Here is a 21,610-nt window from a genome sequence, read left to right as displayed (position 1 = left end):
TATATATATATATATATATAATCACATCTTTACTTACTTGCTTACTCTCTGTTAAGTAGTTAAACACATGTCGTGTGGTACACCGCCTTCTGTCATGTCTATCATATCTTTCGTGACATTTGGTATATATATATATATATATATATATATATATATATATATTATATATATATATATATACCAAATGTCACGAAAGATATGATAGACATGACAGAATAAGGCGGTGTACCACACGACATGTGTTTAACTACTTAACAGAGAGTAAAGCAAGTAAAGATTGATCATCGTCCAGCGTGCAACTCACCCCGACAGCACCCAGTGCCGTCATTTAGTTCCAACGGCGACGGACCGGACTCGTCAGCTGATGCACCATGCGTTTTCGTAGCCATTTGTGCCGCAGCTGGGACAGGCGACACGCTGCTTCTGCGGCTGTTTTCAGTGTGACGCGGCGACGAGTGCCGGCGGTACCCTTATATTGGGAAGTGCTGATTCCCGGCGTGCTGTGAGGGGCGATTTGGGCCTTCTAAGGACCAAATTTGGATTCGTGAATAAGCTCGTTGAAGATGTTTTCCATGAGACACATGGGCCTGCGAGCATTGCGGGTAAAATACTGGGGCAGGGTGCTTTTATTGTATTATGTAATTCTGCTGCCCCAGCCTGACACAGATTACTAAAAGTGTGCTTTTTGGATGTAATATAAGTGGTGACTTCTGGAAAATTATGTCTGATGATGCTATCACTGCGATTGTACACTGCCACTCCATATCGCCTAGCTTAAATACTGGAAGCTGTGGTTGATGTTGTATTGTGCTTCTGTGAGCATGAGTGATGTGTGTGCCATGCAGAGAAGAAACTTAATTTCCTGACATCACATAAGGCCAAACCATCACAAATATACAGATCCACCAGCCCACAGCTGTGAGATGCCAATGAACATCCCAGCAAATTTCCTCTGCCTGCCAGCCAGCCACCATTAAGACAAAGTTCATCACATTTGCTTATTCATGTATGTACACGTGCCTGGAGTTTCATCAAACCTGGACCTTAATGTAACAAGCATCACACTGATGGTCAGGATGATCAAGCAGATAGATTTTGCCATTGTGGTCAGAACCCCCAAGATAGTTTAAGTCTAATGCAATGGGGTCAAGTTAGGTAATGTCCACACATCACTCACTTGATTGGTTAGAATTAATATCATCCACTGTAGCCTTTTGAAAACAAGCTGCCCATAGCCTTAAAACTCTGTATGGTACCTGAAAAAGTCTTCTCTAGCAAACATTGCAGATATTTTTCCATATACTGGTATTTGCAAAGTTTGGTAATGCTACATGACATCTAGGTTCTACTCAGATGCATCCAAAATGCACCAGAACAGGAATTACTTTTAAAATGCCTCAGTTGTTTTTGAGTTGGCCCATGAAATGGTGTTCATATCCTGCAGACAGCATAAAAGATGAAGAGCCAATGTTATTATTGTCATTGAGCTGTCTTAAGCTGCTAACAAACAATAAGGTTTTTAGCAATACAGTTTTTACCATGACTTGGTTTGTTATGCATTCTGGCACAATGATCAAGTTTTATTAGTGCCATCATTTTATACTGTGCAGTGTCAGTTACTCCTGCTTATCAGTTATTTCCACCCACCCATCATGGCTGCGCTCATCACATTCTGTGACTCCACCACCACCATGGCTGACTGTGGCTGCGCTGTGTTCGCCAGCGCGGTGCGTCGCTGCTGAAGCCGGGTGAACTGTCGCTGGCGCTGGACTCGCCGGCCGGCCAGGCGCGCATCAGCCAGGTCCGGCTGCGCCACTCCACGCCGATGAACACCGTCATCATGTTCGTGCCACAGCAGGAGGTGGGTGCCGCGGCAGCCGCGGCCTGCCGTCGGGCGCGCGCCGAGGCCTGGGGTGGGGCCATGGTGTGTGTGTGGGGGGGGGGGGGGGGCGGAGGGGAGGGAGGCAGTGGTAGTCAGCAGGCGAAATCGGCTTTCTGGTACTTGATGAGGTAGTATATCTTAATTTTAGTGGGCGAACATCGGGTCGGGCTAGAAACTTGTTTATGGCTGTCATAACAAGAGTTGAAGTTGCAAACGCCTTGATTCAAGGTCTGAATCGCTTCCATTGATGCACAATCAAGCCCAAGCATGGAGCTGTGTTGGCAATACTAGTGTAACGAGCACTCCTCACGGCCGATGAATTTGGCTAGCATCAACCTGGCTGGCCAAACCGGACCTGCGGACCAGCATAGTCCATAATCGAAATGGAGCTCCATGTCAACGCTGCTGTTGTTTTCGAACAGGGCGGACATCAAAGAACATCAAAGCCGTTGTGGTTTTCAAACACTGCAGCCCCATGGCCAGTGCTGGTTACATAGGAAAGTCGCTGCCAGTCCGTACTTATCAATTGAAACACGTAACACCGTCGAAATGTTTGTGGCACTTTGTACGCTTGCTCATCTACCGGCGCGGTGCTCCGGTCATGGATCGCCTCCTGCTCAGCTCCATCGGACCCGCGCTCACGCCGCTGGATGTCGTCCGTGAGAGCACTGTATCGGTATCTGTATCTGCACTGTATCTTGAACAATACGTCAGGATTCACGCCCTGAGGGGACCGTGCGCCTCCTGCACTGTGCCGACTGTGATCTGGCGGTGTTCAGTGCCCTGTGTGCTGCGTCGTGTGTGCTGTGTCGTGTGTGCTGTGCCGTGTGTGCTGTGTCGTGTGTGCTGTTCCGGTGTGCTGTGTCGTGTGTGCTGTGCCGTGTGTGCTGCGTCGTGGTGCTGTGCCGTGTTGCTGCGTCGTGTTGCTGTGTCGTGTGCGGCTGCGTCGTGTGTGCTGCGTCGTGTGTGCTGTGCCGTGTGTGCTGCGTCGTGTGTGCTGTGCCGTGTGTGCTGCGTCGTGTGTGCTGTGCCGTGTGTGCTGCTCGTGTGTGCTGTGCCGTGTGTGCTGCGTCGTGTGTGCTGCGTCGTGTGTGCTGCCGTGTGTGCTGCGTCGTGTGGCTGTGCCGTGTGTGCTGCGTCGTGTGTGCTGTGCCGTGTGTGCTGCGTCGTGTGTGCTGCGTCGTGTGTGCTGTGCCGTGTGTGCTGCGTCGTGTGTGCTGTGCCGTGTGTGCTGTGCCGTGTTTGCTGTGCCGTGTGTGCTGTGCCATATGGGCTGTGTTGTGTGCGCTGTGCCGTGTGTTCTGTGCCGTGTGTTCTATGCTGGGCGTGCTGCGCGCTGTGCTGTGCCTTGCGCGCTACGTCATGTGGGCTGCCATGTGTGCTGTACCGTGTGTGCTGTGCCATGTATGTGTGCCATGCGTTCTGTGCCATATGGCTGTGCCGTTTGTTGTGCCATATGGACTGAGCCGTGCGTGCTGTGCCGTGTGTGCCGTGTAACTGTGCCGTGTATGCTGCCGGATGTGGTTTGCGTGACCTGTTGGCTGGCAAGGTTGGTCTACGCGCTGTGCCGGCAGATCTTCTGCGATGTCAGGCTTGAACCACACTCTGGCCGGGTCCATGGCAGATAGAGCGTCGTGTCATGTTTTGAACTGCCCTGCACAGTGTACCGTACCGCTTGTACCGTACCAGTCGTACTCCAGCCGTGTACACCACCAACTGTGTGACGCTGCACGGTGAGATGCGGTGCTATGCTATGCTATGGTTCGTCGCGTGCCCTGTACCTGAGGGTGTAAGGACGCCGCACGAACTCCGTGTCCTCTGAACCTCGCCCGTCGCCGCGAGGCGTGCCCCGCGCCGGCTGCTCCGTGACCGTGCTCCGCGCCGCTCCTCCACTCCCCTCGCCGCGGCGCAGGCCTGGATAGTGGAGCGCATGGGCAAGTTCAGCAAGGTGCTGGAGCCGGGCATGGCCATGCTAGCGCCGCTCGTGGACCGCGTCAAGTACGTGCACAATCTGCGCGAGATGCCGATCGAGCTGTGCAACATCCCGGGTGTCACCGAAGGTAGGCGCCCGCCGCCGCCGCCGGCTGCCTGCTGCGGCGTCCCCCGCGGCCGGCGGCTCGCCGTGCGAGGCGAGAGACTGAGGGTGTGGGGTACGTGTGCTGACAGCGGTCTCTGCAGGCCGGCGGCTCGCCTTGCGAGACGAAGAGACTGAGGGTGTGGGGTGCGTGTGCTGACAGGGGTCTCTGCAGGCCGGCGGCTCGCCGTGCGAGGCGAGAGACTGAGGGTGTGGGGTGCGTATGCTGACAGGGTCTCCGCAGGCTGGAGACGGCGCTGCGGGCTGCTGGCGTGTCGTCGGTTTTTCGTTGTGTGCGTGTGGACGGTGTGGGTGGGCGCGGGCTCGGTGCGCGTGTCGGGCGGTGGAGGCGGGCGGGTGGCGCTCCAGGTGATGCAGCGGCGGGACGTGGCCGCCCCGACAGCATGCGCCCGGCGTCGCTCGCGGCGGAGCCTGCACCGGTACAGAGCCATGCCCGACGGGGCCACACGCCGCTCGCATGCCACAGGGAGTCGGGTCGCTGCCGCCGCCCGTGTCCGCCGGACCGATCCGGTCAGGTCGACGCCGGTCTTCACCCGCGCCGCCTGGGCACTGGAGCTGTGGCGAGAGCTCCGGGCGTCGGCGGGCGGCGGCGGCGGCGGGGCACGGCAGCCGCTCTGACCCTGCGGTCGTGCCGCGCCCGCCCGCAGGCCTGGGTGGTGGAGCGCATGGGGAAGTACTTCGCGCGTGATGGAGCCCGGCCTGAACCTGCTGGTTGCCGGTGGTGGACCGCGTCAAGTACGTGCAGAACATGAAGGAGCAGGCTATTGATATACCGCAGCAGTCTGCGATCACGTCAGGTGAGAGACGGCCGCCAGGTCCTCCAGTGGCTGCCGTCTGCTGCCTCCCGGAAAGCCGCTCAGCGGCGGCGGAACAGTGCTGCCACCTGCATGGTACTTGTGCTGCCACCAGGGGCGGTTCTTCGCGATTGGAACTTACCGCACCGTCGCCTCTTATACCTGCTCTGAGATTATTTTGTGCGGGCACACAGCGTACAGTGCCTGTTTTTTCTGACGGGGTCAGTCTGAGTATGTCAGCAGCCCGTTTTCGCTCATCAGTGTACACTGAGCGCTGCCCAGAGCATGAGGAGAGGCAGTTTCAGAACACTCCAAGTGGGGAGGGGTACACCACGCGGTTCGTCAGGGACACTACATACATGAGATAGAGTTCACCGAACAGTGCTTGCCGCAAATGTAAGCAGCCTTAAGTGTCATGCTTCGGAGAACTGGCTGTGTTTTTTGTCATGCACTAACGGGCGGCCTGCCGGATGTCTAAAACCAGCGACCGTTTTTGAGGTACGTTCTCCTGATGTATTTCTGGGAGCACTGTTTCCTGGTATTGTGCGAATGCTCGACACGGTGATGGCGTTAGTACGGCTGTTGTTAGTACAGCCACTTGAATCTGGAAGTCGATGTGAGACCAGCAAGTTCTCATGACAGACATGTTGGGATTCCATCCCTCATCTCGACCTCTCGGCACAGGATCAGCCCACCATCAGGGGCACCCAAACCGTTGACCCGATGCAGCCGTGCCGAATGTACGTTCTGCGCTTACATTGTTACATCATCACTTAATATCTCTATCTTCCGTGTAAATCTACCTTCTAAAATCTACGTTCCGTCCACCTTTATTCTGCATCTGTGCAGCCGTGAAAACATTCCACAGCATAAATTCTTGCAATATGAGCATCCTGTGCTGTGCGCCAGCGCAGCAACGGCAGCTCGCTGGCCGGTCTGTACGGTCCTCCCCGCGCCCCGCGTGCCATCGGGTCGTGACCCCATACCCCGTGACCCCCGCGCGGTGCCCTTCTGACGCGCCGCTCTCTGCGTCAGATAACGTGCTGTTAAACATCGACGGCGTGCTGTTCCTGCGCGTCGTCGACCCGTACAAGGCCAGCTACGGCGTTTGAGGATCCGGAATTTGCCATCACGCAGCTGGCCCAGACCACCATGAGGTAGGGCCACACCGCACGTGAGAAGAATGGGGGGGGGGGGGGGGGCGGTTCGGTACGCTATTGCCGTTTGCAAACAGAGGGTGGCGTGCTTCAAGTGAGTTGGAATGGAACGCGCGCCGATGGCTGTAAAACAACCGCTATATAGCCTGAATAAATTATGGCTGGGTCAGACCTTTCGCACCTTCATGGTCTGGTGCGCCGAGTCCCCCTACCGTAGGCTTCTACGGGCCCACGGGATATTTCTGGAGCCTCCATCATTGTCACGCCCGTCTCGGCTCCAATCTCAGCTTCTGCGCCCGGGTCGGTGCCGTGAGTTTGTCCGACCGACCGCCCGGCACTTCGGCGGCGCCCGTGGTCACCGCTGGTCACGTGTCATGTTTGGCCGACCGGCCGGTGCCCCAGCGGCGCCCGTGGTCGCCGCTGGTCACGTGTCATGTTTGGCCGACCGGCCGGCGCCCCAGCGGCGCCTGTGGTCACCGCTGGTCAGGTGTCATGTTCGGCCCACCGGCCGGCGCCCCAGCGGCGCCCGTGGTCACCGCCGGTCACGTGCCATGTTCGGGCCGACCGACCGGCGCCCCAGCGGCGCCCATGGTCACCGCTGGTCACGTGTCATGTCCGAGCGGCTGCCCCGGTGGCGTACGTGGTCACCGCCAGTCACGTGACTAGTCTGGTGGCCGCTGGCGCCGGTGAATCCGCCGTACTTTTTGCGTTTTACCCTGTGAACACCTTAATGACCTGGTGACAGTCGTACGCGTGAGCTCAAGTCGCCGGGCGGTGAGGCCGCCGCCGCGTGGAAGCCGCCACGGGTCACCCGTCTGTGTCCTCGGTCAGGTCGGAGCTGGGCAAGATCCAGCTGGACAAGTCTTCCGCGAGCGCGAGAGCCTCAACATCGCCATCGTCGACTCCATCAACAAGGCCAGCGAGTCCTGGGGCATCACCTGCCTGCGATATGAGATTCGTACGTGCCGGGTGCCACTGTCGGTGTGGGTGCTGGGGTGCGGGGACCAGGTCACCCGCTGCTGAAGCGTCTTGGTCCTGGTCCTGCCGCTGGGGGACGAGGAGTGTGAGCCGGTCAAGTGGGTGGGCCGGGCGGGGTGGTACTCTTTGGCTTCTGGCCTCTACGACCAGCGGTTAGGGGTACTTTGGACTGTCTGTATCGGCATGTATTATTCTGCCTGCACCAGCGTTGCAAACTACTCACACTGGTAAGCGAGACGTTTTCAGTATAAATTTTACGCATTGTGTGAGATTCGAACCCAGATTTGCGATGAGTGGTCCGGGGGCCTATCTCCACACCGCATGGCCGTTGGCGTCCCATTCACTGCACCACCACGATAGGCCACCTACATGATTCACCACAGATATCGGATGTCCGCGACAACAGCGCAACACACACCGTGCTTGTCGTCTTCGGCGGACGCTGACTGGATTCTAATCGCGCCGCTTCACCTCGTAGGCGACATCAAGCTGCCGCACAACGTGCAGGAGGCGATGCAGATGCAGGCGCAGGCGGAGCGCAAGAAGCGGGCCGCCATCTTGGAGTCGGAGGGCGTCCGCATGGCCGAGATTAACATGGCCGAGGGCCAGAAGCAGAGCGTGATTCTTGCCTCAGGTGGGTGTGGCGCTGTCGCTCGTGTCCGCACGGATGGTCCTCACATTCACTCTGGCGTCATGCAACCAAGCTACGAACCTGCGCTGTTTCGAGCTGCGCGGATATGAGCTAGCGTATATCAACTGGCGACTTCGCTGACCTGAAGGGACTCGCTCCACAGCCACGTAATCCGAGCCTGCTTGCTACTGCTTATGTTGCGCGTTATCCTTGGGCCTTCAAACAGCCGTGAATGGCAAGAGCAAGTTGCATTACGTCGTCGCATTGCGCTGTTTGCTGGCGCATGTGCCTGCGGTGTCCGGTCACGGCGCCCCGATCACGTGTCCTTGTCCGCACCCGCAGAGGCGGCGCGCGCCGAGCTGGTGAACAAGGCGGAGGGCGAGGCGGAGGCGCTGCTGGCTGTGGCGCGCGCGCGCGCCCAGTCGCTGGCCGTCATCTCGGAGGCGCTCTCACTGCCGAACGGCCAGAACGCCGCCTCGCTGGCCATCGCCGAGCAGTACGTGCGCGCCTTCCAGAGTCTGGCCAAGAGCAGCAACACCATGCTGCTGCCGGCCGACACGGGCAACATGGCCGGCATGGTGTCACAGGCCATGGCCATATACGGCTCCGTAACCGGCAGGAACGCCGCCGCCGCGATAGATGGCAGCACCGCCGTGCCGCCAGATGGCAAGATGGGCGCGCGGCCAGCCAGCGGCTCGGTGACGGAGAGCGTGACCACAGGAATGTCGGACGGGCCGACTGGCATGAGCTAGGCGAGACGCCGGGGATAGTGAGATCAGTGCGGGACGGACAGTCAGACAGGGTCGCTAGCACGATTCGCGGTGGGCCGAGCGAGCGGTACGCCTTGTCGCCGTCCGTGAGTTTCGCGTGAAGCGGGACGGGTACTTTCCAGTGTGATCACGGCAGGCAGTGCGGTGTCGAGAGCGAGCGGCCGCATCTACCGGCCACGAAGCGCCACAGTACTGGCGAGGGCCCGGGTGCAGCGGGATGATAGCTCTGCGGCATTGGTTACGGCGGCGAGCAAGGCTGTGCACACATTTCTTCCGCAGTGTGCACCATCCGCTTCGAATCGGACCTGTCCAAAGAGCCTGTCGCGTAATCCGTTGGCACCGAAGTGAATATTCCGTGGGAATGACAGCGCGGCCGATGATCACGCTCCGCTGACCTCGGGTGACGCCTGTTTGACGACTCGTATGTCGCGTTGTGGTTGGGTGCGGCCTTCCTGCCGGTCCGCTCTCCTGTTCCGCTAACCCCAGAGAAGAGGCGTCCCTGGGCCTGGCGAGACACCCGCCCACCGCGTGGGTGGGTCACCCATACGCGTCCTTCTTCAGCGCTGGTCGCTGTGACTCCCGTTACCCGAAGCAGGACGCCGATGGAGCAGGAGGAGGACGGGAGAGGAGTGGGACGGGCGGGTCGGCCGTGGCGCCCGCGCGGGCCTGGTCTGTCGGGGCGCTCAGTCCGGCTCCTGGACAAAAGCATGCGGGTCGCGCCGCCTCGCCTCGCCTCCAGTCGTGTGCTGCTGCCGTGTCGTGTCGTGCCGTGCCGTGTCGAGTGGGGTGTCTCGGTGGTGGAGCCGGGCGGCGGCCGCCGGGCGCTGCGGGGTCCTGCTCAGGAGTCGGATGATGTTGCCATGGAGACGCTGGGCGCTGCCGTGGACGCGCTGACAGCTGTCTAAGGTTGTCATGGGTGCGTTACCCGACGCCAGGGCTGTCCAGGGCTGTTCATATGGCTTCATGTAAATACAGAAATGCAGCAGACCATCACTTGTTTCGGGCGCGGGGTGTCGTGAAAAATCTCCTATATAATCAGTGGTAATGCCTGATTCGTCCGTGCTAGCAAAGTCGGCGATGTGGCGGCCCGGTCAGTGACCAGTGGGCAGGCGGTGGGTCATACAAAGTAACCGGACGGCCGGAAACTGCCAGCAATGAACGGGAGCGGCATCGCCAGGAGGCCCAACGCAGGGCCCGGGTGATCCCGTTTGTGACCTCGGTGCGCTCGTCCTGTTCGGTGGGGACGTACTGTACTGTGATAGACTTACGACGTACGATAGACGTACTGTAGACGTACTGTGATACGTGCCAGGGATTACCGAGTCGACGGGATTTTGGGCATGACCAGGCGGCGAGGATATCTAAAAGGACAGTGGGCGTCTCCGGTTTCCCTTCAGATGTGAGGGAAACGGGTGGGCAGATGTTGCCAAGGAGCCCTGATATCATCGGGGAGCGGGAATAACCAAGGCACTCCAAACAACAGGGGCTACCAATGTACCAGAGGACTTGCGAGGCGGCGGGGCGGCAACAGGCGGGACTTCATAAACATGCCGAAGTCCAAGGACAAGCCGGGCAGAAATAAAACTTGCGTATGCATTCCTGGCCGACGGCTGGCAATACCTCCACAGGCGTGATCTGAGGCCTAGTGCAGCGGTTCTGTTGCGGGGGTCAGCACGTCGGCCAGTGTCCAGCAAGTACTTCGGCGGTGGGTGGAGACTGGTGCGTGTCGTTCGTGTCTCCTCGTTCTCTGTGCCCGGGGGAATGATGTGCACCTGTCCTTGCGGTTGGGTAAAGGTCTTGTGTCTGTCCTCGCAGCTGGCTATAGGTCGTATGTCTGTCCTCGCGGATGGCTGTAGGTCGTGTGTCTGTCCCCGCGGCTGGCTATAGGTCGTGTGTCTGTCCTCGCGGATGGCTGTAGGTCGTGTGTCTGTCCCCGCGGATGGCTATAGGTCGTGTGTCTGTCCTCGCGGATGGCTGTAGGGTCGTGTGTCTGTCCCCGCGGCTGGCTATAGGTCGTGTATCTGTCCTAGCGGCTGGCTGTATGTCGTGTGTCTGTCCTAGCAGCTGGCTGTAGGTCGTGTGCCTGTCCTAGCGGCTGGCTGTATGTCGTTTGTCTGTCCTAGCAGCTGGCTATAGGTCGTGTGCCTGTCCTAGCGACTGACCGTAGGTCGTGTGCCTGTCCTCGTGACTGGCTATAGGTCGTGTGTCTGTTATCGCAGCTGGCTACAGGTCGTACATCTTCCCTCGCGTTTGGCTATGGGCCGTACATCTGTCCTCGCGGCTAACTGTAGGTCGTGTGCCTGTCCTCGTGGCTGGCTATAGGTCGTGCGCCTGTCCTCGTGGCTGGCTATAGGCCGTGCACCTGTCCTCGCAGCTGGATATAGCTCGTACATCTGCCCTCGCATTTGGCTATAGGTCGTGCGCCTGTCCTCGTGGCTGGCTATAAGCCGTGCACCTGTCCTCGCAGCTGGATATAGCTCGTACATCTGCCCTCGCATTTGGCTATGGGCCGTACATCTGTCCTCGCGGTTGGCTATAGGTCGTGTGCCTGTCCTCGCATTTGGCTATAGGTCGAGCACCTGTCCTCGCAGCTGGATATAGCTCGTACATCTGCCCTCGCATTTGGCTATGGGCCGTAAGTCTGTCCTCGTGGCTGGCTTTAGGTCGTGTGCCTGTTATTGCGGGCGCGGCTATGCCGTTCGCGCAAGGTCAAAAGCAGACGCGCAAGGTCACGTATTTGTCAGTTTTGTTCAGGCACTAACATCTATTTTTGCTCATGAAGCAAATGCAACAAAAGCGGACAAGCAGACAAGAGGAGACGTTACGAGCATCAATATAGCGCCATGTCTATTTCACTTCTTAGGTAACCGAATACACGCCGGGGTTTCGCGTTCTGTGTGACCTTGACCTTTTTATCTTAAGAACAAGCTTTCCAAGCATGATGAAAGTGAACGTAGCAATCAGTACCATTTTTATCCTTGTTGTTGTATTGGTTTGAAAAGCAAATCAAAGCCGTCACACCGCGTTCTGAGGGTCTTTGTTCGTTGAGCTTGAAAGCTAGTTTTTGCGCGTGCGGCGAAAGCGGACATCATGAGCATCAATATGACGCCCTTTTTAATGCAATTGGTTCGTGAGCGACGTAAAGCTAGGATTTCTTATTTTACGTGACCTTGACTTTTTACCTTGCGAGTGAAGTTTTGTACATGTGACAAAAGTCGGCATTACGAAGATCAACATCTCTACAATGTTTGCTTATGGTACGGCCTGTCTCTCCCGTTTCGCGTAGCGCCATGCACGGACCGGACAGCGGGTCGCTGAGCGGCGAAATTTCAACACGACGCGCAGACGGTTTTCGCACGAGACGGTTTTCCACGGGTGGGTCGCGAGCCATTGCGGTCCGGGGATCGGGGGTGGCATGTGACGGAGAGGTCGTCTTAGGCCCATTGGCTTTGAATGAGCGCTCCGAAAATGTGACCGACGACAAAGCTGACGAGCAGTGGTTCGAAACTGTGGTCACATCTCGGCAACCAGGGGTCGGAGCGATAAGAAATTGACACGCTTAGGTAGATAACGGGGAATCGTGTGTGCCAGATGTCGAGAAACACGTGGCACATGCTGCATGCGCCGGAGCATCTAAGATGGATTTGGCGATTTTGTACAGTTCTCACGTTTTGTACCAATAGCTCGGCAGTCAGAGCGGGTAGAAGTGCAAAGCCAATTCAGAGCGTCGAACAACGTATCATCTGCAATTCATGTCGCCAACACGATCCTGTGCAACCCATGGTTGTGCCGATCATTTTCAGAAAGCCGGAAATGTCGGCTTAAAAAAACGGTGCTGAATACGACATGCTCTTGTTCGTGAGCGTGGGGCCAAATTTACACCACCACATGCACCTATTCATTCACCGTACAAACCATCCATCTATCAGACATTCTATACATTGTCACGTCCATACATCAATCTTACGACAGGGTTTTAATTCCTCATTTTTACATCATCAAGATGCCGCCAGCCGATCGCTCTGCCGCCGACAGCGAGAATTTCGAGCAAAACGACGAAGCCAGCACGGGCCGTATATTGCGGGTGTCCGACAGTCGTCATTCCTCCATTCATTCGTTGCAGTCTGAAAGGTGACGCATAGTGATAATCAAATGCATTACCCGAACTCCTTACTTTGAGAAATGTCGGAGAAACCATACATCGATTGAAGGATTTCCGATGGATACAATAAGGGGCTCTAAGAAATTCCGTACTTTTGCAGCAAAGCTCACTGGTACGGCAAAACAGCACCTCCATTGGGGGCTTCTCAAGATGTGTTTTGGAGTCACTACAAAGCCTGGCAATGCCCCAAAACCTTGCAGCAGCATTGAAAAGTGATAGTGGCGGACGTAATAGGATCTGGCATTTGCAGTAGGGCAAGTGGTGGCGTAGGGTCTGGATCTAGGATCTGGCATATGCAGTGGGGCAAGTGGTGTTTCCTTGAGCTGCTAGAATGCGCAACAACGCTCCAACAAGTAGAAACATGAATTGTTGAAAGCTTGATTCAAAAGCCAAAAAAGCGTTGATTTTGTCGTAGTGAGGTGAGCGTGAGCTCATTACAGAAGAAGGCATCAAATCATATTTCGGGATCATTTATTGCTACCCTCTTTGCTGTGCCTCATAAGCTTTGACGCAAGACTAGATGACGCGAAATCGGCAAGCACAATGGCAACTTTTACCCCTGGCTCGAACGAATATAATCCCAGGTACGCCGTTCAATAGGCTGTTATCCACCGATTTCCGTCAATGTTGCAAGGCATTCAACCCGTGATGCTGTACGAAATAGTGGCTTACGGATGAAGTTTGCTTCCCATAATCCAACTACGTCCCTGGTTGTCAGCACATCACACCCGGTTCCCGTCAGGCATCCGGGCAGCCAGTGGTCGGGTCGGGTCGACCAGGCAATCCCATGGGTGGTGTTAAGTGCATTCCGAAATAATGCAAATTCAAATCATTCATAGAACCTCTGTCGCTTAGTGAACCAGGCCCGCAAACGCTTATAATACCCCTTTCGTTGGATTTCTTCGGTAAACCAAGGAATGACGGGTCACCCAAATTATTACCTTCCGTTGACCTGTAGAGGTCAAGCTAAGTGACTTAGGGAAAGGAGGATAGCAGATTCAAGGCTTCAGTGGGTTTGACCTTTGCGAAAAACCGGTTGGAAATCTGCAGTCCACGTTAAATTCGGATACGAATGGGATCCCAACTTGACGGACATCTGCCACGCCTCTACAGCCGACTTCTGACTTATCAGTGCTCACCGCTGCTATCTCAATCTTCAGCAGCGGCAGAAGTTGCTGAGCGGACAACATGCGAGGGCACTTGCTGTTGGTGCTGGTGGCTACGCTGACTGCAGGTTCGAGGACAAGTGCTAGCAGGATTGCCACGACGTGTGTTGCCTCACCAACGCGAAACGGTCGTTGAGCAAAGTTCGTTCTGTGTAGGATCGATATTAGGTAGCCAAAGTGTATATCGCTGCGTATACCGACGCCATCTTGACAATGTGAAACCGTCCAATTGAGTTGTAGTGCATGCCATACAGCTGGTTGCAGTGCAGTGGTGTTCGCGATTTACTATCATCCCGCCAGCAACTTCATCAAATGCCTCATATGACTCCCCGTGTCACACATCAGGCGGCCCGGCGACCGAAGCACACCCAGCTGGCCCGGCGTCAGGCACGCAGACGGACCATGCAGACGCGCGTCACCCGACTGACATCCAGGCGGTGGTCGGAGAGACCGTCGATCTCTCCTGCCGATTCTCAGAACCCGGCAGACATTCGGTCAGTACACACACGCCTGGCCATCCTTTGTCGCTAAAACAAAGCCCTCGACGTCGCAAACGGAGGCTGACTCCTACCGACGGTCTTTGGCCGATACATGTACAGGGGTGGCCATGAATTGTAAAAATGTCCTGGTGGAGCGAAAAATGCATGTGATATACGCTTACAGCATGACATTTGGCATACACCTTGTCACACACACACACACACACACACACACCACACACACACACACACACATACACACACACACACACACACACACACACACACACACATATATATATATATATATATATATATATATATATATATATATATATATGAGTATTCTGAGAGCAGGTTTTCGAGTATACATTGTTAGTCGTACCATACAGCGAATTCAGGACGCGTAACCCTGGTAGTTTTTCAGGGCATTGAGTTGCGTGGTTATCATCTTCATTGTGTTCGAAGCGAATAATATTGCATTTGCCAACGTTTCGATGGATTTTATGAATATTATCCACCGAAAATATTACGCTTACAAATATGCAGTTAACCACAGCACGCATGCAAATGTTCAGTTTGGGTGTAAGTTTATCTTAGTTTCATGACCATGGTGTGCCAGAGTCAAACGGGGCTCACATAGCTTAGCTTAAAAAGCATACATGGCCAGCACTTAACGCGCGTCAAGGCACCTAACACCACGGAGAGGGGCCTTTCCTATCTAGACCCAGAGTGCCCCTGCGTCTTCGGCGCAGTCACGAAGTCGCTAAAAGGCTGGAATCCGCTAGCTAATCGGAGGCGGGTCTTTCAGTTTACAGCTCTGCCCTTCTTAAGACTTAAACCCGTCTAGCTTCTGAGTTGCACGCCCGCGAAGATGTGCAGCTTATTTTGGGTAGGCTTTTCCAAGGTTATCCGGGCATTCATGACGCCATGATAACGCCATTGAAAACCTGCCATTACATAAGCCATGCGGCGATCCAGGCCAAAGCCTAGTCGTTCATATCTGGCGTTCGTGAGCACGATTTCCAGACAAAACAACCGTCAATTGACTCTCAAACAACGTTGTGCAAGGTACGATGATGCAGTCAGACAATTACTTAGTGAGGGCCATATTTACTCAACGGAGAACTTCTGCTGTCTAGAGCAATCTTTTCCACTTTAAAGTATACCAATGTGCAAGTGAGTTCAAGTGACCTCAATTCGTCACATTTCATGGTTGCTTCAATATCTTCAAATGCGGAATATTCACCTTTAAAGGCCCGGCTAGGCGTCAGAGCCCACCGCCATAGGTCCTTGGGCCCAAACCGTCCTGTACCTGAGCGAACCTTCTCTGCGACAGGTAGCGTGGATCCTAGAGCGAGACGTCTCCATTCTCACCCTTGGCGTGTTCACCTACAGCGAGGACCCAAGGTTTTCTGCCCACCGCCAGGTCAGTATCTGCGTCAGTTTCAGCATCATGACCTTGGTGATGGTGATGTGGGCAGCGTCAGTGCCGTTGCCAGCCTCTGCAGATCGACGGGGTGTCCTAAGCCTGCTCCCAAGCAAAGCAATTGGAAGGCGATTCAAAAATCCCGTACCATAACATAAATACCATCCTGGAGAGCATAGAGTTACGCTTTTTAAACTTGACAGAGCTATCATATTTTGTCCCCCCCCACCCCCGGTCTCAGAATGACCCTGGGGGGGGGGGGGGGGCTGGAAAGTAGCGTCCACACTTATGTTTGGTCAGAGACAAATACCGCATTCAACTACAGTTTCAGGAATCCTTCAGTTACAGCGAAAAACAGGGGTTAATGAAAACAACGAATGTGTGCTGAAGTTTTGATTCCTCTGTTCTCTGTCTTCTATATATGGCCAGTGACTAGTGGGTACATTGGGTACCCCAATCCTCTGTTCCCCGTCACCCACAGCAGGAGAGTGAGGGGTGGATGGTGAAGACCTCAGTCCTCTGTTCCCCGTCACCCACAGCAGGACAGTGAGGGGGTAGGTGCAGAAAACCTCAGTCCTCTGTTCCCCGTCACCCACAGCAGGATAGTGAGGGGTGGATGCTGAAGACCTCAGTCCTCTGTTCCCGTCACCCACAGCAGGACAGTGAGGGGAGGGGGGTGCCGAGGGCCTCAGTCTTCTGTTCCCTGCCACCCACAGCATGACAGTGATGAGTGGGTGCTGAGGATTAAAGACGTGAAGCAGCGGGACGCCGGCATCTACATCTGCCAGGTTACTTCGGACTCGGGCGCAAAGCTGCGGTTGAATCTGCATGTCAGAGGTTAGTGGTTTGGTTCAAATTTTCAGGTTTTATCGACCAAAACGGGTTGTTTTATACAACTCACAGCTCTGAGCTTTAAGTGGCAGCTAGTTGACCAAGGAGGAAGATTTTAAATTTGAAGTGGTTCAGTTGCCAAAATGAAGCAAAATCTTAAAAAGGGCAGTGGCACAGTCTTTGTAAGCATGCCTGGAAAAAAGTCAGCTCGCTTTCTTAGGCTATGTAATCGCCGAACTGAAAGACCGTGGCTCGTGGCAGGTACCCACTGAAGCATGTATGTTGTGAGTTAAAGGCGTCTTGAAGTTACAAATAGGTAACTAGGGGGCAGTGGCTCGGTCTTTGCCATTCCGCCTGAAGGAAAGCCAGCTCGCTTTCTTAGGCCATGTAATCAGTAAACCGAAGGACCGTGGCTCATTGGAGAAATCTACTTAAGCATGTATGTTGTGAGTTAATAGGCGCCCGGGCGGCCGGCTAGATATCCTTTGCTCGGATGGGGGGAGGGGGGGGGGGGCAATTTGACCCCGCTGAGATCTCAGCAACTAAGTGAGCTAAAAACACCAAATTTACAAGATGTGTTGACCTATACGTGAACTCACTTTAGTCAAAGTTTCAGGCTTCTAGGTTATGACCTTTGGGTCAAAAAAGGTTTAAACAAGGTCAAGTTCCAGGTTGGTCTCCAAATTGCCCCCAGAACCTAGATGACCGTTTCTAAAAAAAAGGTCACATGCTCATTTAAGGTCAATGGCCTTGTTTGACCTGTTGAAGGTCATGGTGACCAATATCATACAAGACTGCTCTGAGTTTTACATTTGAATAAGTGATAAAGTTTACGCTAGACAGTATGCTCCTAAAAACCAAATGTTCACCTGGGTCATTTTAGGTCAGTGATCTATTCTGACCTCTAAGAAGTCCGTGAATGGTGTATAATGCGGTTTCTGCTATCAATGAATTCGAAATGAGCACCAGAAACTATTCCACGCAGCAAGCCCCAGAGTAATAAAACAGGTTAGTTTTGACCTTGGTGTGACCGTCATACATGACCTTAGGTCAATGTAATATGCTCATTCAACTGTTGTGTTGCCTAAGAAAGCGTCTCAGAGATGTATGACTTCGTCTAACACTCCGTTGATGGATCAAATTGAAAGATTTCCTAGAAATTGCCTTCGCTGAAATAATGACCTGACTTTGACCTGCCATAAGTCAACGAACTTGCAAGATACATCTAAAGTTTTGGTGCCAAACGACCCGCTATTCAACTGTCTACATCTATGCAAAATTTGGCGCGGCTGCGCCGCGCCGTTCGGAAACCATTCTGGAAAAACCTTCGGGGGGGGGGGGTAATTTGATCCCACCCGAGCGCGTGTTAAGGGTATCATGAAGTTACAAAAAGGCAACTAGGTGGTGGCGATGCATTGCATATTGCGGATTTAGGAAATCATGGATTTCTTAGCAAGTTAGGTGGTAGGCGATACCTGGGTATCGTATCCGAATGCTCATTCTCATGTTTTGCTACCATACCACAACCACCCTACCGGACGTATGGTGTTAGGTGCAGTTCAATGCCCACATTTAACACAAATCGACGATACCTCACATTTTAATTACCAGGGCTAGCACAGAGTACGCTGACGCCTGAAGTAAAGGTGTTTGTGGGGGCAGAGAGCCATTCGAACTTCAGTGCTTATAAAAGATCAACTGTTAAATGTCGATAAACAGTACACATGCTATTTACCATCTGATCCGCTGTATCACGCAGATTAAAAAATGGTTCAAAGAAAGCTAACCCAAACAGATAAAAATGTATTATCACAAATTTCTGTAATTATCAGTTTTTCGTAAAATTCAATATTTTCCATTGATTTCAGCAGGAGGCACAAAAAAACTGGAGAAACCCAGCCTCATCGATTTTGTTTAAAATACTACAAATGTCCACCTTCCCAGATAACGAGGGCATATCTTCAGATTTTTGCGGGCACCAAAATCTGTGATATTTAGACGTCACCGTATCCGGAAATCTTAATTTACAACTATAAAACTTAATACTGGATCATCAGATTAATACTGAACCCGATCTAAACTTTTATGATTGAACATACACACCAGTTGTAGCAAAATTTTTAAGGGCAAGAATTAATTTACCGAACCAAGGTTGCGGTCATCGCAGGTCACGTGATTACCCTTTGCAACCAAGCACAAATAACACCTCTACAAACAAAAAATGTGATGCAGAGCCGAATGATGTCAAATGCATCATGTAATGGCGCTTACTTCAAAAGATGAACTCAGAAATCTCTACTATTATATGTATGATTAGCTTCTGGCACAATGCATTATTTCCCGCTGACCTGAACGTGGGCACCACGACTTGGAAGGCTCCGACCTCTTCTATTGTTTCTTTTTAGAATCGCTGGAAGTATGCAATATACCAGAAAACGAGGGCACCTTAGGATTTTTCCGGGCATAACAACTGTGACCTTCAGAGGTCACCGGATGCCAGACGATTATGCGTCATAGAGAAATACAATGCTTAATGGCAGGCCCAACGAACATGTTGAAACCGATGCAAGCCAAGTGTAATGCCACCGAGGCATATCCAGCTCCAGGCCGGTTTAAGACTTACGTATTGCCCGGAAGGCCGGAGAAAGCAATGGGGTTGCGTTATCATAAGCGAACACTGGTACCCCGTTCGTTATGGCGCTATTTTCTTGCAAGGTTGTGAGTAACTGCATTATACTCTTGACTGGTTGTGAGAAACTATGCATTTGGCTAGGTTTGCAGAGCCATTCAGCACTCCTATTAGCTGTGTGATTGTTTGGCCTTTACGATCGTACTCAAGAGGTTGATTCCACTGGCAAAACAGAACTCAAAGATGTCGGAAGCTCCGCTGTATGTTCTGAATTGCATGATAATCTCATTGCGCTCACTTTGGCTTTTTGGTGGCTTTCCTCCTGCAAAATTTTGCTTTGTCCCAGGACACAAAAGCTAACAAGAGAATATTGATCTCCCCAGTGATACTTTCATATATGGAAAGACATAAGGCGGGGTCCAAAGTCTATTGATATTGTCGGCAGTTGCCAAGAGCGTCGATTCCTGTATGTCTTTGTTAGGGGAGGGGGGGGGGGGGGTGGCGAGTCGAGAGGCCAACAACCTGTCTCTCCCTAATGCCTGCTTCTCAACGGGCTTAGCGTTCCTTATTTCGACGGAGCACGATTTTTCTTTTAAATTTTGTATCATTGATCAAATTGCCTCTTTTAACACAAAAACATTGCTAAAGGTAAATATGAAAATATTTACTGTTCAGCGTAATTAGCGTGTTTACTAATCATATCTAGATAGACATGCCGGCGAAGATAAACTTTGTTTACGGTGTAATTTTTTCCGCGGGCTCAACAAATCGACTCAAATCAACATTCAGAGGACCTGGGTGCTCACAAAGCGACGTAAATTAAGACCTCTGGCAGGAGGTTTACGGCGGGTTAAGCTGATTAAGACGCTTCGAAAGTAATATTGCCCCCCTTTGTTCTGCCTCTTTTATAACTAAAGTCACGCCATAATAGTGCATGGCAACAATTTATTTTAGGAACAGCGAATGACTTCGTTTGACCGTCCGAAATTCTGGGATCTGTGCCCCGTCCCTTTTAGGATATGAGGCAGATTCAAATTATCGCCATTCATCAACTAACTCGTCCAAGATCATTGCTTTGCCCAAATCCAAAGAATGTCTTGTAGTGGGGAAGGTATGCTGTCCTTTCTTCCCGGCTCCTACTCCCATTGGTGTCAGCATGTACTCATTATGTCTTTCAGTGAAAGTTTTGTTGTATTTTCCGTTGTTTCGTGATATTTAGTGCTGTTTAGTGCATGCTGCCCCCAATCAAAGTTTTTCATATCGCGCAATGTGTTGACATAGATGCTCAGACAAAGGGTTTCCCTTGTCGCGCATTGACGTCTCTGGTTCTGCGGTTTCGCAGAGAAAAACTCAGGAGGAGGAAAGCAGACCAGCACCGACGCTCCTGTCCCGCTGCTACTTGAGTTGATGATGGCATTGTCGACTGCCGTTTCACTCATCTTATGATTGTGATGGTGGTGGTGGTGCCAGTAATGTGAGAAAACTGGTGAGGTGTCTGACAAATCCCGGTAACGAAAAAAGGGTAGCATACGGTGCTGTCAGCAGCCTGCCACACCGCTTGTGGTAGCGGGGTAGCAGCCGGTAGCTGAGGGTAGCAGCTGACGTTGAAGCTTACCCAGTATCCCAAAAGCTATTTCTAAGCTTTTCCTAGAGGTCCACGCCAATGCCCTGACACATTGCGTGTACGTGTGTATGTGTGGGGGAAGGGGGAGGGGCTTCAGCTCCCAAATGTATGACAATTTTCGCCCAGGTTGTCATGTACGTCAGTGTGGAGGTGGGCAGTGTTTGCGATAGAGCGCTTGGGGAGGGGGGAGGGGGGATCGTGATAGTGTGGGCACGCGACGACGCCATTAGCCTTGTCCACTTGCTCCCCGGCACGACATCGGGAAGAATAGCTCTAATGCCGGGTAGTGCCGGTCATGTTAGACGCCGCGGACACGCGCGGACGAGGAGATTCGTTTATTGAATTTTGTGTTTCGGCTTAACGGGAATGTTCCACATTTGCATGGGGTTTTGAACTGAAATAGGCGTCGTAAAGATCTTTCAGTTCAGCTAACAGCCTTGCCCTTCTCAAAGCCTAAAACAGTGCTGTTTCTGAGCTACACGCCCGTGAGGATGTGCAGACTATTTCAGGAAAACTATTTCAAGGTCACACAGGCATCCATGACGCCATAATAGCGTCATTCAAATCCTGTCATTCCGTTGTGCATACGGTGGTCAAGACTGAAAATTATGTGATTGTCGAGTCGTTTATATCCGGCGTCCGTGACCACGATTTCGTCAAGTGTCTCTCAATCAACGTTACGCAAGGTATGATGACGTAATCAAGCAATGCTGTATTGAAGAGGATGTTTACCTGACAAATGTTGTTGTTTTGAGAATCCTTTGCAGCTTTAAAGTACACTTATAGTTATAAGTGAGATTATTTCACCATGCATGATGTTTGCTTCAATATCTTTAACTGTGGAACATTCCCTTTAAGTTACAGATTGTGTGAGGCATACTACCAAGGCTTTCCAGAGATGGGATTGAGAAATTACTAGCTTTAGAAAAACACCGTCACCGACAGTGCCAACGGGAGAAGCAACGATCCAAACACAGATGCCA

The 21,610-nt window shown here is 53.0% G+C and overlaps 1 protein-coding gene and 1 pseudogene across 2 annotated transcripts; both read left to right on the top strand.

The window, feature by feature from the left end:
* The first annotated feature begins 452 nt into the window (after nucleotides 1–452).
* Nucleotides 453–8,543, top strand: LOC119095474 (stomatin-like protein 2, mitochondrial; annotated as a pseudogene).
* A 1,389-nt stretch (nucleotides 8,544–9,932) lies between these two features.
* Nucleotides 9,933–20,686, top strand: LOC119096051 (zwei Ig domain protein zig-8). 2 transcript variants are annotated; one of them, XM_037218912.1, is made up of 6 exons: nucleotides 9,933–10,026; nucleotides 13,630–13,703; nucleotides 13,981–14,129; nucleotides 15,454–15,543; nucleotides 16,260–16,380; nucleotides 20,346–20,686. In XM_037218912.1, the coding sequence occupies exons 2-6, from the start codon at nucleotides 13,658–13,660 to the stop codon at nucleotides 20,447–20,449; spliced, it is 510 nt and encodes a 169-aa protein (XP_037074807.1). In that variant the 5' UTR covers nucleotides 9,933–10,026; nucleotides 13,630–13,657; the 3' UTR covers nucleotides 20,450–20,686. The 2 variants fall into 2 exon arrangements, with proteins under 2 accessions (XP_037074807.1, XP_037074809.1); XM_037218914.1 differs by lacking the exon at nucleotides 16,260–16,380.
* The last annotated feature ends 924 nt before the right edge of the window (nucleotides 20,687–21,610 follow it).

The sequence above is a fragment of the Pollicipes pollicipes genome, unplaced genomic scaffold (assembly GCF_011947565.3).
Source record: "Pollicipes pollicipes isolate AB1234 unplaced genomic scaffold, Ppol_2.1 Scaffold_4219;HRSCAF=4965_pilon_pilon_pilon, whole genome shotgun sequence".
Classification (NCBI taxonomy): domain Eukaryota; kingdom Metazoa; phylum Arthropoda; class Thecostraca; order Pollicipedomorpha; family Pollicipedidae; genus Pollicipes; species Pollicipes pollicipes.
Note: the sequence above shows the minus strand (reverse complement) of the source record. Positions and strands in the feature narration are given on the sequence as shown.